Source organism: Arvicola amphibius, chromosome 15 (genome assembly GCF_903992535.2).
Source record: "Arvicola amphibius chromosome 15, mArvAmp1.2, whole genome shotgun sequence".
In the NCBI taxonomy this organism is placed as follows: Eukaryota; Metazoa; Chordata; class Mammalia; order Rodentia; family Cricetidae; genus Arvicola; species Arvicola amphibius.
The window spans coordinates 15,851,425-15,868,758 of NC_052061.1; the positions used below are offsets into that span (position 1 = coordinate 15,851,425).

General features: G+C 55.9%; 2 protein-coding genes and 1 long non-coding RNA gene across 4 annotated transcripts; 1 reads left to right on the forward strand and 2 right to left on the reverse strand.

The window, feature by feature from the left end:
* The first annotated feature begins 736 nt into the window (after nucleotides 1-736).
* Nucleotides 737-3,934, forward strand: Samd1 (sterile alpha motif domain containing 1). The gene is made up of 5 exons (XM_038312979.1): nucleotides 737-1,672; nucleotides 2,046-2,340; nucleotides 2,431-2,527; nucleotides 2,624-2,735; nucleotides 2,819-3,934. Exons 1-5 carry the CDS (start codon nucleotides 770-772, stop codon nucleotides 2,975-2,977), a joined length of 1,566 nt encoding a protein of 521 aa, XP_038168907.1. The 5' UTR covers nucleotides 737-769; the 3' UTR covers nucleotides 2,978-3,934.
* A 246-nt stretch (nucleotides 3,935-4,180) lies between these two features.
* On the reverse strand, nucleotides 4,181-7,753 carry LOC119801906. Of its 2 annotated transcripts, XR_005283320.1 has the most exons (3): nucleotides 7,459-7,753; nucleotides 6,846-7,136; nucleotides 4,181-6,612 (listed from the first exon to the last, which is right to left on the reverse strand). It is a non-coding gene; the product is annotated as an uncharacterized LOC119801906 (long non-coding RNA). The 2 variants fall into 2 exon arrangements; XR_005283319.1 differs by having other exon boundaries at nucleotides 4,181-7,136.
* Nucleotides 7,754-14,088: 6,335 nt separating this feature from the next.
* Nucleotides 14,089-15,633, reverse strand: Misp3 (MISP family member 3). The gene is made up of 3 exons (XM_038312226.1): nucleotides 15,090-15,633; nucleotides 14,629-14,702; nucleotides 14,089-14,370 (listed from the first exon to the last, which is right to left on the reverse strand). The coding sequence occupies exons 1-3, from the start codon at nucleotides 15,631-15,633 to the stop codon at nucleotides 14,368-14,370; spliced, it is 621 nt and encodes a 206-aa protein (XP_038168154.1). The 3' UTR covers nucleotides 14,089-14,367.
* Between the last annotated feature and the right edge of the window lie 1,701 nt (nucleotides 15,634-17,334).

The window sequence follows — 17,334 nt, forward strand, 5'->3', positions numbered from 1 at the left end:
TGGAGAGGGGGCTGGGCGCCGAGGACGTCTGGGTCCCGCGCCCAATGGCTGGAGGGCGGCCGAACGCCGCCCGCGCGCCCCGCCCGCCCCCTGTCCCCTCCCCCCTTGCGCTCCCCTCCCCCTCCCCCGCCCGCCGCGCTCCCCGCCCCCGATCCGGCGCCAACTCCGCGGCGCCTCCTTAAAAAGCGCGCGGGAGTTGTAAGGGGGGGCCGGAGCGAGCCGGAGTGAGCTAGAGAGCCGGGTACACGGGGCGGGCGGGGGCCTGGGCTCCACCTTAAAAGCGGGCGCGTGGGGGTGGGAGGGAGCGAGGAAGGCGGGCAGCGGGGGAGGGCGAGCAGGAAGGGGGGCCGGAGTGTCCCGGGCGCAGGGCGCGCGTGCGGCGGCGGCGGCGGGGAGGGGCCGGCCGCGCCGCGCTCCCCTCCTCCCTCCTCGCATCCCCGGCCCCGCGCGCGCCCAGCAGAAGCGGGGCTGTTGTGTGCGTGCGTGCGAGTGAGTGAGTGTGTGCATATTTTTTTCCTCTTTTCTTTCTCTCTCACTATTTTTTTTCCTGTCTCTCTCGCGCGCTCTCCGCTCTCTCTCTTTTTTTTTTTTTTTTTTTTTTTTTTTTTGCGAAGAAACAGCAGCGCCGCCGCCGCTCCGCCGAGGCGCTGCGCCCCCCGGGGGGAGGCGGAGGAGGCGGGCGGGCAGCGGCGGAGGGAGGGGAGCGGGGAGGGGGCGCCGCGCTGGGAGGGAGGCAGCGCGCACCGTGCAGCCGGGCCGGGCGGGAGGCATGGCGGGGCCCCCGGCCCTACCCCCGCCGGAGACGGCGGCGGCCGCCACTACGGCGGCCGCCGCCTCGTCGTCCGCCGCTTCCCCGCACTACCAAGAGTGGATTCTGGACACCATCGACTCGCTGCGCTCGCGCAAGGCGCGGCCGGACCTGGAGCGCATCTGCCGGATGGTGCGGCGGCGGCACGGCCCGGAGCCCGAGCGCACGCGCGCGGAGCTCGAGAAACTGATCCAGCAGCGCGCCGTGCTCCGGGTCAGCTACAAGGGGAGCATCTCGTACCGCAACGCGGCGCGCGTCCAGCCGCCCCGCCGCGGAGCCACCCCGCCCGCCCCGCCGCGCGTCCCCCGCGGGGGCCCCGCCGCGCCGCCGCCCACGCCCGCCCCGCCGCCCGCTCCCGTCGCCGCCCCGACCCGGGCGCCCCGCGCGGCCGCCGCCACAGCGCCCCCTTCTCCCGGCCCCACGCAGCCGGGTTCCCGGGCGCAGCGGGCCGCGCCCCTGGCCGCGCCGCCACCAGCGCCCGCCGCGCCCCCGGCCGCGGCGCCCCCAGCCGGCCCGCGCCGTGCACCGCCGCCCGCCGTCGCCGCCCGGGAGCCGCCGCCGCCGGCGCCGCCACAGCAGCAGCAGCAGCCGCCACCGCCGCAGCCACAGCCGCCGCCGGAGGGGGGCGCGGCGCGGGCGGGCGGCCCGGCGCGGCCCGTGAGCCTGCGGGAAGTCGTGCGCTACCTCGGGGGCAGCGGCGGCCCCAGCGGCCGCCTTACTCGCGGCCGCGTGCAGGGGCTACTGGAAGAGGAGGCGGCACGGAACCGTCTGGAGCGCACCCGCTTGGGAGCGCTCGCACTGCCCCGCGGAGACAGGCCGGGACGGGCGCCGCCGGCCGCTAGCGCACGCGCGGCGCGGAGCAAGGTGAGCGCACCGGGCAGGTGCGGGCGAAGTTGGCGGGGACTAGAGTCCCGGGAGGGAGCGAGACGTCAGGTGGCCGGGGTTCGTCCACGGTCCCCGCGGACTCGGAACGCGGTGATCTTGGTCAGTGACCGGATCTGCCGGAGCCTCAGTTTCCTCGGCTGTAAACCGAGAATTGCTGATAGTAGCGACCCCTGGGGGTTGTTGAGCGAGTTTAGTAAGACTTGGCTATTGAGGGCTTTATTAACCCAGAGCCTGGCACGGAAACGACAGCATAAAAGTTACTCCGTGTTGTTGTCAAAGGTGGCGTCGGACACTGGATTCCATCCGGGACTAGAAGAACTCTAACTCTGCCTGCTTCTTTCTCTGGCCCCAGAGAGGTGGAGAAGAGCGGGTGTTTGAGAAAGAAGAGGAAGACGATGATGAAGACGAGGAGGAGGAGGAGGACAATATATCAGAGGGCTCAGAAGTGCCTGAGAGTGACCGCCCCACAGGTGCTCAGCACCACCAGATTAATGGAGAGCGGGCCTCTCAGAGTGCGAAGGAAAGGGTCAAGGAATGGTCGCCCTGTGGACCCTACCAGGGCCAGGATGAAGGGCGGGGACCAGCACCTGGCAGCTGCACACGCCAGGTGTTCTCGATGACAGCTATGAATAAAGAAGGGGGATCAGGTAAGGACCCCCTCGGGGTCGGGCGTTGCAGAGCAGGGAGCTGCGACCCCTAGCCTGGAGACTTACTACCACTTGCTTTTGCCTTCCCAGCTTGTGTTACAGCTGCTCCAGATTCGCCATCTCCTGTGCCTTTGCCCCCAGGAAAACCAGCCCTACCTGGGGCTGATGGGACACCTTTTGGCTGTCCGTAAGTGGGGGCATTAGGAATTTTGGGGTTAGCGCCTGGGGGTGTTGGGCATTCGGAACTGTACGGTGGTCATTGTTGCTCTCTGTTCTGATGCAGTCCTGGACGCAAAGAGAAGCCAGCCGACCCAGTGGAGTGGACAGTCATGGATGTGGTGGAGTACTTCACTGAGGCAGGCTTCCCGGAGCAGGCCACTGCTTTTCAGGAGCAGGTGAGTTCCCGGCCCGTGGCTGCGCACGGCTCTGCCCAGGCCCTCACAGGTGTCCACTGACCTGCCCTTTCTGTCCTTCCCAGGAAATTGATGGCAAGTCTTTGTTGCTCATGCAACGGACAGACGTGCTGACTGGCCTGTCCATCCGCCTGGGCCCCGCCCTGAAGATCTACGAGCATCACATCAAGGTGCTCCAGCAAGGCCACTTTGAGGAGGATGACCCCGATGGCTTCCTCGGCTGAGTGCCAGCCTTGCCCCTACCCCAGCCAGTCCGGATCACATCACAGTGCCCTGACAGTCCAGGAGCTGGGCATGGGGACACCCTCGACCTTCCTGACAGACTCCAGTGAGGGGGTACCCTCCTCCATTTTCCCCTTTTCTCACACCCCTACCTTAGTACATCCCCTCTCCACAGCCATGGAGTGTGGGGTAGGAGGACTTGGTTGGCCCATTCACAGGGCCAACTTTTCTCCCCAAACCAGGACATTTTTGAAAAACAAAAAATCAGGGGAGCTTCCCATGGCCCCCAAACCCTCTTCAGTTCAGCCAGATGTTATCTTATATAAGTGTTCTGTTCTGCCTATCCATCCTGGTGGTGGGTTCTCATGCTCCACCACCCGTTCCCTGCCCCTGACCTCTAGCCTCTGGAAAACAGGTGAGGTAAGGGACCTTGGGTCCTCTGGCTCCTTCCCTTTCTGTCTGTCCATTGTTGCTCCACCTGGCTGTATTGCTTTTTAATATTGCACCGAAGGTTTTTTAAATAAAACTTTAAAAAAAAAAGAGTCCATTTTTCTGAATGGAGGCAGGAGGTGCAAAGAGCCTTGAGATTAGTGTGGGGTCAGGAGGGAAGACAGTGCCTGCTTTGCCCAGCCCCCCAGACAGGCTGACTTCAGGGCGCCCTTGCCAAGCCCGCAGAGAGCACCATGGTTCCATTCCCCGGTGCTACAGAAAGGAAATCGGGTTTGCAGCACATGTGGTCCTCACCATTTCAGAGACAGAAGCGGGATCGGGAATTCAAGGCTAGCCTTATCTACATAGTGAGTTCAGAGAGTTCAGGGCCAGCCTAGGTTACCTACAGTTGTTTTGCCATCTCATTCCAGAACCACCTGTCAAGCGTTTGTTGAGTGACTAACCGTTAGCTGCACACTTGCTGAGCCTTCAGTTGTTTCCTCTCTAGTTTCATGAAGCAGACGTCATAAAAACCCACTTTATAGAACGGGACAAATGAGTTTGACGCAGTCAAGAAGGTGAGGGTCATGCAGGACCTGTGACACCTGTTGCTGCTTTACTGCAAGCCTTGTAATTAATGTATTTTGCTTCCTAGCCGAACTTAAGTGCCAATCAGTCTTTGCACTTGGATAGGAATCCAATCTACAAGTGTCAGAGGTGTGTTCTCCGACCAGGGCAGGCATATTGGAATAAAGGAGACAATGGGATAAACCAAATCACTGTCTGATGGGTCTTTATTGTAGAAGTGACTGCTAGTCACTAGTCTCTTGTAGGTTCACGGACAGATTCCAGCTCCATCGGTGAAGAATCTGATCTTGGGGGTCAGCGGCTGGGGTGGAGCCTAAGCCTCTCGGTAACCCGCCTTCCCCAATTCCTAACATGTTAGGAATCCCCTTCAGCCCGGTCAACGACCTGGGAGAGAGAAGGCACCAACCTGCAGATGTCTACTAGGCCGGTCTGGAGCTCCGCCCTTGGCATCGCCCTGCCCCGCGCGCCAGGTGCCCGCCGAGCTCTGCGCAGTGCAGACTCAGGCTGCGCGGCCTTCCGCGTGCTCCAATTCAAAAGAGGCGAAAGCCTCGCGGGGCGGCGCCGGCAGAGACGTCGAGGCTGGTTCGAGGGGGTGACGGTGCTCACTGCCCCGACCGGTCGGCCCCAGGTGTGCTGCCCTCCTGGGACTCCGCGGAGGCTGGAGGAGCCTGCGCTGGATGCCCGATGGCTGCGGAGTCCTGGTTCGCCGGGTCACTGGCCCTGGGTCCTGGAGAAGCACCCCCTTCGGACGATTTGGTACCCGGGCCGCCGCCCTATGGAGACCCCTCGTGGTCGCCCGCCGGGAGACCCGAGGCCTCAGCGGAGCAGGAGCCCCAGAGGGCACAGCAGCTGATGGAAACCCCAGCCTCCGCGTCCTCCAGGGAGCCACTGGCAGAGGAACTCGGACCTGCTCGCCTCCCACTGGACTCCATGTTCAGCCCCATCACTGACCAGCTGCGATATCTGCTTAGGAAGGCGGATGACTTTCAAAGCTACTTGCTCTACAGGTGACCAAGTGCAGGGGGCAGGGGTGCAGGGGCGCAGGTTCCAGGACAGGAGGACAGGCTGTACAGCTCTCACCAGGAGCAAAAACCGACTCACGGCTAGCTGATCAGGAATACACTCTACTAGTATGCCGAGGGCTGTGGAGAATTGAGAGGCAGGCAATGTGTGGGCTTTGGGGACACCAAGCGCCAGTCTTTCACAATTTTGTTTTTGGTTTGTTGGTTGAGTTGGCCGATTTTTTTTAGTATCTCATCACGTTTGAATTGGCGACCCTCCTGCCTCAGTCTACTGAGTACTGCCTACCAAATTTGAAATGCTCACTTGGATTTTTTAAAAAACCCATTGTAAGTCAGCCTAACAAAATCTATTTGCATTAACTCTGGCCAGAGAACTTCCAATGTGGGAGGCCATACTCCACTCCCAAGGAAAGATCCAGTTTCTGGACCAGGGAAAAGGGATTGTCGGTCTGTCGGAGGCTGGCTTAACCCCCAGCTTTCTGAGCCCCACTCGGCAGTTGCATGCACCCCGAAACACACCGGGGAGGGAACCTAGACCCTTGTGTTAGGCAAGCCCTGGGCCACGGCGGGGCACTCCCGGCCCAGGTGTCAGCATTTTAATAAATGTCCTAAAGGACGGATGCAGGTGGTTCTGAAAGACGAAGGGGAGAAAGACTTGACACCGGGGGATCTTTCTTATGCGAGCGCTGAAGTCTAAAGCCCCACCTGTGTCGAGGCCCAGTCTTGATCAGTAACAACCTCCCAGTCCCTCTTTTTATGTTTGATTTTGGGTGCGGGGCTGGGGGGGATGGAACCAAGGGCTCCGCCTGGGCTATGCAAGCGCGCTGACGCTAAGCTGGCTCTGGGGATACAGGTGGTAAGCATGGGGCACCTGGGGATGGAGGGAGAGTGATGTCACGTGAAGGCCCCTTTCTCCCTTCAGCAGGGACCGCGTACAGAAGGAACAGCTAGCCAAGGCCATGCCCACCTTCCTAACGATGTGCGAACCTTATTTCCTGTACCTTGAGGCTGCCGCCAGGAGTGTCCCTCCCATCTACGGAGCCCTGCAGGAGCTGGTCCGGAAGGGGGTGTGTACCTTACCAGGTCCCATCTCCTTGGGGCTCTGCCTAGGGATGGGAGGGTGGCTTCTGGCCGACCCTCTGAGGTCAGGAAGTCTCCCGCCTTCCATGCAGTTGCTGGAGATCTCCCAGCAGCTCACCCTGCGCTTGGAACAGCTAGTTCTCATGTATGCTTCCTTCGGGTTCGTGGACCTGGAGGAAACCAACCCTTTGAGGTAAGGGGGCAGGGAATGAGTTGTGGGGTGGCAGAAGCCAGGGCCCAGCTTGCTGTCCACTCTCTATCTCCTGTTAGCATTTCCTGCTTCTTCTGCGGGAGGTTCTCCATTAGCCCTTCCCACGATGTGTCCATCTTCCGGTACTGCACCCCAGCTGCGTACACTGCCAGTCACTTCCCGAGGTACCTCTATAAGAAGATGCGCTGGAACCTGGAAACCACCACAGAGGCCAGTAGCCAAGGAACAGACTCCCATGTGGACTAGTGAGTTTCCTTGTCGAAACCAAAATCCTTCCCCATCCTATGTTGAATGTCAGCTTGAGCCTCTACAGCGCCACCAGAGAGTGAAAAGCGAGACAGAAAAATGAACACCTTTTGCATTGCTGGGACAACACCCAGGACCTTGCATCTGCTAGGCCAGCAATGCACACCACTGAGTTTTTCTTAACTCCACCTTCACCTTCAGATTGGGCCGCCAGGGAGGAAAGTCCTAGGCACATCCCCACATCCCCACCTGAGAACTTAAGGCAACTTCTGACAGATGAACTTGAACCCTCACCTCCAGAAAGAAAGCCCTCAGCAGAAAAATTGAGGGCACTGCTTTTCCTTCTGATTTCTCTCTCAGCTACTTCTTATGTTATCGAGATACATGGGAGGATGCAGGCCAGGGTCCAGCCAATTCGTGCCCCCAAATCCAGAAACTCTGGTCCATCGGCCGCTGGATGCCCCTAGGACCGGCAGAGGATGACCTTGATTCATGGTAGGATGCCAGCGATGGCCACGTGGGCTTGAGGTCGGAGGGAGGGTAGGACAGAACTCCACCAATGACTGGAACTCATTTTACCGCGCCCTGAAAAGTGCTTTATGTAGACTACACAGCAGTTCGTAAAGGTGTGGGTCCGTCCATTTTACAATGAAGAAAACATGTTTTTAGGGTCGATAAGTCACCTTCCCAGGGAGACACAGCTAGGGCAGTGATTAACAGCCTCAAGTCCAGTGCTGCAACTCAGGAGTTTGTCAGCAGAGGAAAACACGTTACCTTGGGGTATCCCCCACCCCTAACCGAAAGCCCCTCCCAGCCTTGAGGAGTAGGGCGCTCAAGTCCAGGCTTGTCTCCGGGCCCCCAGGATTCTGTGCCCGCAGCCACCCGGGGACTACCAGCAGTTACTAACCATCGGCTTCGAGGAGCCTTCGCATGTGCTGGCCACCGACCTGCTGGTACAGATCCTCATGGGCCAGATAGGCCCCGCCCGGCCCCCCAGCGCTGCCGGGCCCTCGGCTTGGGCTGCCCCGGCATCCTGAGCCCCAGAAGACGCCAGCCGGGGCTTGATAACCCCAAACTCCAGGCGGGAACAGGGGCGGGCTGCACTGAGTAGGCCCCGGCGTGGGCCACCGAACACCAAGTGCGGACACACTTTTCTGTTAATAAAAGAGCGAGGTCAGAGGTTCTGTCTCCTGTGAACACTGCGTCCCTCCCCTGGGGGCGGGTAGGCCCCGCCCACCGAGAGGTCTTCTGGGAAGTGTAGTTCGAAGACCTTGGCGAGAGAGCTGCACATGCGCAGATATGCACATGAGTCAAAGAGGGAAGTAGCGGCTCTCGTCAGCAACCGGAACCCAGAAAACAAGTTTCTGGTAGCAGGAAAATTCTAGGCCCGCTGGAGGAAGACTTAGACCTACGCCGGTTTTTTTTAACCCGGAAGTGATTCCTATCCAGGATTTTAAAAAAAACTACATTTCCCGATGTGCCCTAGGAAACTGCAGGCGTTAAATTTGTAGAGTGGAGTCAGACTTTCTTCCTGCTTTTGGGATGTCCGAGTCAAGCTTATTGTTGTCTTGTACCACGAAGAATGTCGAGCCCAGGCTTGGAGAGTCCAGGGGAACTCTTATCAATCTTGGGCTGGCAAGGAGGCTCTAGCTGAGAGAAATGAACTGTCCTGCTCTTCGAAAGCTCTGTCAGAAGCTGTCTTATGAGCAGAACTGGCCCCTGCTCAGGAATGGGGTCCTTCCTCCTCCCCTGTGTCACCCTGAGAGGTCGATATTTGGATACTAAAATTTTCACATTCAGACTGAGAATGTGAGACCCAGAATTATTGAGAGCCAGAATGATGCCTTGTGGTTTTTAAGTAATTTTTTTGCTGGGTGGTGGTGGCTCACGCCTTTAATTCCAGCATTAGAGAGGCAGAGGTGGATCTCTGTGAGTGTGAGGCCAGTTTGGTCTACAAAGTGAATTCCAGGACAGCCAGGGCTGTTACACGGAGAAACCCTGTCTCAAAAAACAAGAGTAATTTTTATTAGCCGGCCATGGTGGTACATACCTTTAATCCATAGCACTCAGGGAAACCATGGCAGGTGGGTGTCTGTGAGTTCGAGGCCAGCCTGGTCTACATAGTCAGTTCCAGGATGCTAGGGCTATTGTAGAGAAACCCTATCTCTCTCTCTCAAAAAAAAAAATTGTGTTTGTGTATGAGCTTTCCCTGCTTTCCCACAGAGGCCAGAAGAGGGCATCAGATATGCTAGGACTGGAATGAGAGTTGTCAGCCTCTGTGTGGGTGCAGGGAACTGAACAGAAGCCCTCTCAGAAAGCCCCCAGCGCTCTTATTAGCCGAGCTATCTTGCCAGCACCTTTCCTTTGGTATCCAGCCTGGGCCTCCAGAGTGTACCACCATAAGCTTCAGGAAGTCAGCTAACAATACATGGTCCATGTGATTACAAATGAGTTTTAAACAGATGTGACAGATGAGCAGACTCCAGGTAACACACCAAATCCTGGCTCTTCCAGAGAGGCCTCTGCTAACCACGACGACTGTGGATTGTTCCCCTCCACAGCTCAAGTCAGAATAACCCCAACACTGCTCTGATTCCTCCTAATAATGATCTGAACAATTCCTACGTCTATTTGCATCGTTCCCATGAAAATCTTTGTCTCCCAGCACACACATGTGAGCTCACAATCATTTGTAACTCTAGCTTCTGGGGAGCCCTATGCCCTATTTTGGCTTCTGCAGGCACCAGGCACTTGGATGATACACAGGCATACTGCAAGAGAAAACACTCATACACGTAAGAAGTATAGGGCTGGAGAGATGGCTCAGAGGTTAAGAGCACTCACTGACTGCTCTTCCAGAGGTCCTGAGTTCAATTCCCAGCAACCACATGGTGGCTCACAGCCATCTGTAATGAGATCTGGTGCCCTCTTTTGGCATGCAAGCATACATGGATAAAAAAAAAAAGTATAAATACTGATGTCAGGGTTTGGGGTGTGGCTGAACTTGCATTCACAAGGCTCTTGGTTTGATCTCCAGCACTACAAAAGTAAGAGTCTTAGCTGAGCACAGTGGTGCACACCTGTGATCTCAGCACTCAGGAGAGGAGCTAGAGGATTGCTATAAGCTGGAGGCCAGCCTGTTTAACAAAGTGAGACCTTGCTTAATAAAACAGGGAGCTGGGCGGTGGTGGCACACGCCTTTAATCCTAGCACTTGGGAGGCAGAGGCAGGTGGATCTCTGTGAATTCGAGGCCAGCCTGGTCTACAAGAGCTAGTTCCAGGACAGACTCTAGAAACTACAGGGAAACCCTGTCTCGAAAAACCAAAAAAAAAAAAAAAAAAAAAAAAAAAAAGAGAGAGACAAGGATCTGTTTGTCGAGTACTTATCACACAAGCTCAGTTTGAATCCTGGAATTCACCTATAGGTAGAAGAATAGAATTGACCCCCCCAAAAGTTGTCCTCTGACGGCCACACATATGTAGCAGCATGACCCCCACATCATACACATACACAATAATAAATATTATTAATAATATAAATAATAAATAAGTGGGGGATGGAACACACACCTTTCATTTCCGTGCTTGGGAGGCGGAGGCAGGCAGATCTCTGTGAGTTCTAAGCCAGCCAGGACTACATAGTGTGGGAGGGAGCACTGGAGACATAGCTCAGCAGGTAGGAGTGCTAGCTGCTCTTCCAGAAGACCAAGGTTCAATTCCCAGCATTCGCATTGTGGTTGGCAACCATCTGTCACGCCAGTTTTACAGCATCAGACACCCTCCCCGGGCAACAGACATGCATGAGCACACAGATGTATACACACACACACACACACACACACACACACGGTCTACAGAGTTCCAGGACAGCCAGGGCTACGCAGAGAATCTCTAACTCGAAAAAAAAAAAAAAACAAAAATTAAATTAAAATAAGGTGGACAGCTTCTGAGGAACATCTGCAGTTGGCCTTTCCCGCCACACACAGATGTGTGCACGCAGATGAAATGTCCCCACAGACACACCACACCCACCAAGGGACAGCTTGTGATTCCATTGGCCACCTAGGCGGCTCAGTCATCGGTCACCACCAGTCACAAACACAGTCAAGTCTATGGCGATGTGGACTCTGGAGGGCCCTTCTCGGCCGAGCAGCTCCCGGGTGAAGCACCACATGGACCTTTCCCCTGCTTTATTTGCTGCCATTTCATTAGTCACTTGCTGTAAGCTGGAGGTCAAGCCTGGTTAACACAGTGAGATGCAAGGGCCAGGACTAACAAATCAGGAATTTAAACCATATGCTATTATTTATCCGTGTGTCAGAGTGTATGTTATAGTGGACATTCCACGGCATATGTGTGGGGGGAAAGTCTTGAGTGTCAGCCCTCGTCTTTCACCTTGGGGTTTTGTTTTGTTTGGTTTGTTTTTTCGAGACAGGGTTTCTCTGTAGCTTTGGAGCCTGTCCTAGAACTCCCTCTATAGACCAGGCTAGCCTCGAACTCACAGAGATCTGCCTACCTCTGCCTCCCAAGTGCTGGGATTAAAGGCATGTGTCATCACCGCCCAGCTGTTCTTCACCTTATTTTAAACAAGCTGTCATTTCCTACTAAAAGCCTGCAGGACTTTGCATGCACGATGGCTTTTTACTTGGTTTTTGGGGATCTGAGTTCAGATCACCAGACTCGTATAACAAACGTTTTACCCACTGAGACATCTCCTCAGCCCCTCAACTTATTATTCATATATATATATATTTTGAGACAGGGTGTCATATAGCCAGACTGGCCTCAAGCTGTCTATGTAGCTGAGGATAGCCTTGAACTTCTGATCTGCCTGCTCCTACCTCTGCAATTACATACACCACTGTTTCTATGTTACCAGGCAAATACCAACTGAGCTGGATCCCGAGCCCTACACAACAGTTCTACAATGTTCTGAGGCCCCACTTTCCCCAATCCTAGCCACTTCTAAAAAGCTGTTATATTGCCCTGACACTGTGAATTACACAGATGCCATTTCTTCCGGAGTTAAGCAGGGTTCACAGTGGACCAGCCCCCGTCCACTCCCACTTGCATTTCCCCCCTCCTGCAACTGGTCACTCTATAGACCAGGCTGGCCTTGAACTAAGAGATCTGCCTGCCTCCAACTCCTAAGTGCTGAGTTTAAAGGCAAATGTGCTTCCTTACCACTCCCATGTGAATAAGCTTAAAAGAAAAAAACTTGGTATGATGACACAGGCCTGCAATCCCAACACTTAGGAAGCAGAAGCAGGAAGATCACAGGTTCAAAGCCATCCTGATCCATATAGCCAACCAGGGCTACATAGTAAGTCCCTGTCTCAAAAGATTTTTAAAGGGGAAAGAGGTTCCTAAGTAGTAAAAATAAGTAGTTTTGTTTCGGCTCAAATCCAGAGCCTGTACTTGCTGGACAAATGCTGAAGATTTGTTTTTAATTAAAGGATTTTTAGAAAATTATGTATGTGGCCAGGTATGGTGGTAAATACACCTCCAATTCCAGTACTCAGGAGGTAGAGGCAGAAGGATCTCTGTGGTTTCAAGGCCAGCCTGGTCTGCATAGTTCTAGGACAGCCAGGACTACATAGAGGAGAGAGCCTGTCTTTAAAATAGAATTATGTGTGTGTGCACGAGTGTTGTGTGCTCAGGCATGCAAGTGTGCCTGTGTATTCCAGGGAGCCAGAGGAGTCCAAAAGCAGGCTCTGATTTTCTGGAGCTGGAGTTACCGGTAATTGTGTGCTACTCAAAATTTTGTTCTGGGAATTAAACCTGGGCCCTCCGCATGAGCAACAAACAGATTTGGGTTTTGTTGTTGTTGTTTCTTTGTGAGTGTGTGTGTGTGTGTGTGTGTGTGGTTTTCAAGACAGGATTTCTCTATGTAGTCTAGGCTGTCCTGGAATTCACTATAGACCAGGCTAGCCTCAGAGATCCACCTGTCTCTGCCTCCCAGGTGCTGGGATTAAAGGTATGTGTCACCACCACCTGGTAAAAACTCAACTTCAGAGCCAACTCCCCAGTCCTGAATTTTTTTCGTTTAGGAACAGTTCCAAGGCTAGAGATAAGCCTCGGTGGTTAAGAGCACCTGCTGTTATTGCAGAGGACCCAGGTTCAGTTCCCATCACCTGTCTCTAGTAGTTCATAACTGACTATAACTCCAGTTCTGGGGTTCCCCCACCTTCTCTGGACTTCAAGGGCATCTGCACATCTGTATTCACACACATACCCCAACACCACACACACACACACACACACAACTGAAAAGAAAATAAGTCTTGTGGGTGGGGAGATGGCTCAGTGGTTAAGAGCACTTTTGGAGGACCAGGGCTCATTTCCCAGCACTTACATGCTGCCTCACAACCATTAATAATTCTAATTCCAAGGAAGCTGATGTCCTCTTCTTGCTTCTGTGGGCACTACACACAAGTGGTGTGTGTAGTGCATACACGCTAGCAAAAACTCTTATACACACAGCATAAATCCAAAAACTAAATCTGTTAAGAATTTTCAAGGTAATCCTTGACCACAGAGAGAATTTGAGGCCAATATGGGCCATATGAGGGTGGGCAGTATACCCACTAGGTGCTTGGGCCCTCATCACCACCACTGGGACTTTTATTTATTTAAAAAATTATCTTGCCTGGCGGTGGTGGCCCACACCTTTAATCCCAGCCCTCAGGAGGCAGAGGCAGGTGGATCTCTGTGAGTTCGAGGCCAGCCTGGTCTACAAGAGCTAGTTCCAGGACAGGCTCCAAAGCTACAAAGAAACCCTGTTTCAAAAAACCACAAAAAAAGAAATTATCTTTACATCTTTACAGCTGGGCGGTAGCGGCACACCTTTAATCCAAGCACTCGGGAGGCAGAGGCAAGTGGATCTCTGAGTTTGAGGCCACCCTGATCTACAGAGTGAGTTCAGGACAGCCAGGGCTATGCAAAGAAACTCTGTCTATATATATATATATATATATATAATTTTAATTTATGTGTATGTGTGTACGTTTTGTGCGAATGTATTCCGTGTACGTTCGGGTGTTCCTGAAGGCCAGAAGAGGGGGACGGATCACCTGGAGCTGAAGTTAGAAGCAGTCATGAGCCTCTCCTGTGACTCTGGGAACTGAACTCAGGTCATTTACGAGAGTAGCAAGCACTCTTTACCCTGAGCCGTCTCTCCAGCCCACCACTGGCATTTTTCACTATTGCTTATTTCCCTAGAGCAGGTACAATTTCATAGCACCTCTTTCTAGCAGCTCCCTGAGCATCCACAGGATGCCTTTGGCGCAGATAAAAGCTGAGATCTGGAGACCCAGAGTGGAGTGCATGAGCCGGTGCGTAACATTTTGCACTCGTACCACCAGGGGGCAGTAGGGCCCCGACCTCCAGTCCCGGGTCAGCCGACCAGAGCGCTTTCCGAATTCCAACATTCCGGCGCGATTCTCTTGGTGGCTTTCCTGAGCGTCCTTCACCCGCCCAGCTCTCGCTCCACCCAGACTAAGGAGGTTCCAGTAGAAAAACAGCTTGCACTAAAGCCTAGGAAGGGGGGGGGCACTTTATTTTGTGTTTCACTCACAGTTTTAGCGGGTGGTTGTTAGTTTTCCAGTGAAGACTAAACAATTTTAATGGAGAAAGGTGGTTAATTCCATAGTCAGCATCAAGGATGTGCAGGATTTCAAGTTGCCATTGAAGAGAGCTGGCCCCTTCCTCTCAAGGCCTTCTGTTGATCCGGAGGGTAACTCTACCCTGGCTCTTTAATGGGGACGTCACTTCTGGCCATGTGTCCCAGCCTTCGCAGACCTCAGGGTCTGCACTCCTACTAAGGTAGAGGGGAGAGAAAGACCACCACCTTCAGGGAAAGAGCTACACCCAGGCGTGGGGCGGGGTGGGGGGGCGGAGGGTGAGGCAGCTTAGGCTCCAGGCCCTAGCCCCTCTTCACTCTCCGGGTTGCGTCTGGGACTTCGAGTTGGGGCTAGAGAGGCGCTTCTGGGAACCGGGATGCACTTTTGCCTTCCCAGTGCCCAGGCGCTGCAGGGAAGCGTGGAGAGCGACAAGCTTTGGAAAGTGAGGCTCCTACCTTCTCCAGGTCATTCTCTGAGGCCGGTCTCCTCGGGGGCCAGATCACAGCCAACTTTCCGTCTCCCCTGCTCGCTGTGGGGGAAGGGACGCTCAGCCGCTGCTGCCCCTCCTCTTGCTAGTTGGAGGATGGCCGCACCCCTTAAACACATACAGGTGTGCACTCCTCCCTCCCTGTGGAGGCCTCCTCCCAATTCTGAGGACCCAAGAACAGGAGTGAGGCAAACCTAACATAGACAGGAGCCTGAAATCTACAGGGGACCCGAAAATGCCAGAAGAAAGCCAAGGTTCAAGACAATGTGTGGTGGATCTGGGGATCCTCACTCCGGGTATGGGAGTGAAGAACAGAAGGCGAACCCCAAGAAGAATAGTTAAGAGTCCCGGGAGTCTGCAAGCCTACAGATGAAGGGTCACTGGAGGTGGAGACAGCGGGAGCTCTGGGACCCGGGGTGACCGGCTTACGGGTGAGGCTCGGCGCTGGCTCCCGGACCTCAGCGGCCCCGTAGATACTGCGCCGCTGCAACTGCAGCTCCCGCTCGCGCTCGCGCACCTGGCGCACCTCCTGCTCCAGTAGCGACGGGGAAACCAGCGGCGGCGGCTGCCCCAGTAGCAGGCAGCCGTCCTGCACGGCGGGTTGCAGCCGGCCTCCCGCCTCCGGCCGCCGCTGCAAACCCCCGCCGTCCTCCGCTGCAGCCTCAAAGAAGCGCTTGAGTTCGTCCAGCGGCTGTGGCCGCCGCCGGGCGCTGGGCAGCGGAGCCGCCGGGCTCGCCAGCGCCGCCTGCCTGTGAGCCTCGCGTTCGATGTCCCGTTGCATCTTCGCGCCCGCCCGAGCGCGCTCCAGGGCGCGCGGCAGTGGGGGGCCGGGGCCGGGCCGGCTGAGCACCGGTCGCACGCGCAACTCGATGAGTTCCTCGCCCGCACGGCCGGGACTCAGACCCCGGCTCCGGCGCAGGCTCTCCTCGCGCTCGCAGCTACGGCGGATTTCGCGTTGGATGGGCGTCTCCATCAGTAGTTCCGCAGGCGCCGAGTGAGAAGCCGGCTTCGGTGGAAAACACACCGGGAGGCCTCCGAGCCGAAAGCGGGGCACTGCCCCAGTACCTCCGTTATCCGAATGCCAAGCGGCCCAGCTACGGAACGTCCGTCCGGGCTTTCTGTGTCCTGCTCAACTGGTACTTGAGGGACTTGGCTCTCTGGCTCCAGAGGTTTCCAGGACCTCACTGCCTCCCCGGCAGCCCTCGGTGCCCTGCGGCTCCCGGAGCACGTAGCCCTAAGATTCAGGTGATCCCAGGACTCGGGTCTCGAGCGCTGGGGCCTGGATATTCAGAGATAGGCGCACTTTGAAAATTTCTGTTCTCTGGGTCGGGATTGAGATGCCCAGATAGGTAGGACGCGGTGACCTGCGTAGTACCTGTGGTTGCAGCCGCCGCCCGAGGTTCTAAGGCGTCGCCAGCCCTCTTCTTTGACCCGCCTCTGGCCTCCAGGAACGTCCCCTGGGGGCAGGACTGGGCACCGCCCCCGGCACCTGCCAGCTGGGTTCGAGCGGCCCTGGGCCCGCCCCCAAGGCGGGGGCTCCTCCGCTGGACGTCGGATTCCCGCCATCTGAGTCCAGGGGTTGGCTGAAGGAAGAGACAGCTTCTTAGGAAAGGGCTTCCCTGAACTCCCTACTCCGGAGGTAAAGTCTCGCCTTCTTGTTCCAGGACCACGCTGGTACTTTGGGGGGGTGGGGTCTCATTTTCCATCACTGCCCGGCGACCAGACCTCTAGTCGAGCGCCGCGCTGATCTCCGAGCCACCTTACAGGGTGTTCCCTCGGTCATCTTTCCCTGACCTCACCAGGCTAGCTCAGCAGGTGCCCCTCGCGGCCAGCGACGCCCCCGTGGCCTCCCGGCCCTCGCAGCACGTAGATTGCGGCTCCACACAGCTCGGGTCCCGCCCCAGGGCAGCTGGGGGCCGGCGCACTGCGAGCTCCTGCTGCCCTGGGCTGCTCTGCTCTGCCAGATTCGCAGCGGTGCTCCTGCCACTCAACCGCCTGGAGCAGCTTCCCTCCCCTCCCTTCCAGAAAAGCCCGCAAGGCGTTGGCGGCCTAGTGTCCTCCTAGAATGTGCGAGGTTTGAGAGCAGAGACAATATAATACAGCGCTTCCTGGCCTCCGCCGAGCAATTGCGGCTGGAAAGCGGTCAGTTTGGGACAGATTGCTGAGGTCACCCAAGCTGGGGCAGGAGCCACCGGGTTAGCGGGGGAGATCTGTTGTTGTTCAAGGACAGGATCGATGCTCCAGAATGCGGGTCAACCATTCCCAGGGATATTTTCCACTCTCTCTCGTGGGATGCCGACTTTCACTAAAACCGGCCCACCCCCGCGCCATTCTATAGTAATCTGGAAAAAAGACAATTACCTAAAGAAAATAGAAAGAGGGGCTGGAGAGATGGCTCAGTGGTTGAGAACACTGGCTGCTCTTCCAGAGGACCCCGGTTCAATTCTCAGTACTCACACGGCACCTGTCTGTAACTACAGTTCCAGGGCTTCTGACGTCCTCACACAGACATACATGCAGGCAAAACACCAATGAACGTAAAAAAAAAAAAATAAATTTCAAGAGAAAATAAAGGAGCCAGGGTGGTGGCTCACTCCTTTAACCCCAGTACTCGCTCAGGAGGTAGAAGCAAGCTGATCTCCATGAGTTAGAGACCAGCCTGTTCTACGTAAAC

Bases quoted from the DNA above. Each gene is read 5' to 3' on its own strand.
- Misp3 (XM_038312226.1), bottom strand. From the start codon at position 15,633: ATGGAGACGCCCATCCAACGCGAAATCCGCCGTAGCTGCGAGCGCGAG. The intron at 14,703-15,089 runs GTAAGCCGGTCA...CTTCCCCCACAG, and splicing joins GCCAGCGCCGAGCCTCACCC to CGAGCAGGGGAGACGGAAAG.
- Samd1 (XM_038312979.1), top strand. From the start codon at position 770: ATGGCGGGGCCCCCGGCCCTACCCCCGCCGGAGACGGCGGCGGCCGCC. The intron at 2,341-2,430 runs GTAAGGACCCCC...TTGCCTTCCCAG, and splicing joins GAATAAAGAAGGGGGATCAG to CTTGTGTTACAGCTGCTCCA. The intron at 2,736-2,818 runs GTGAGTTCCCGG...TGTCCTTCCCAG, and splicing joins CCACTGCTTTTCAGGAGCAG to GAAATTGATGGCAAGTCTTT.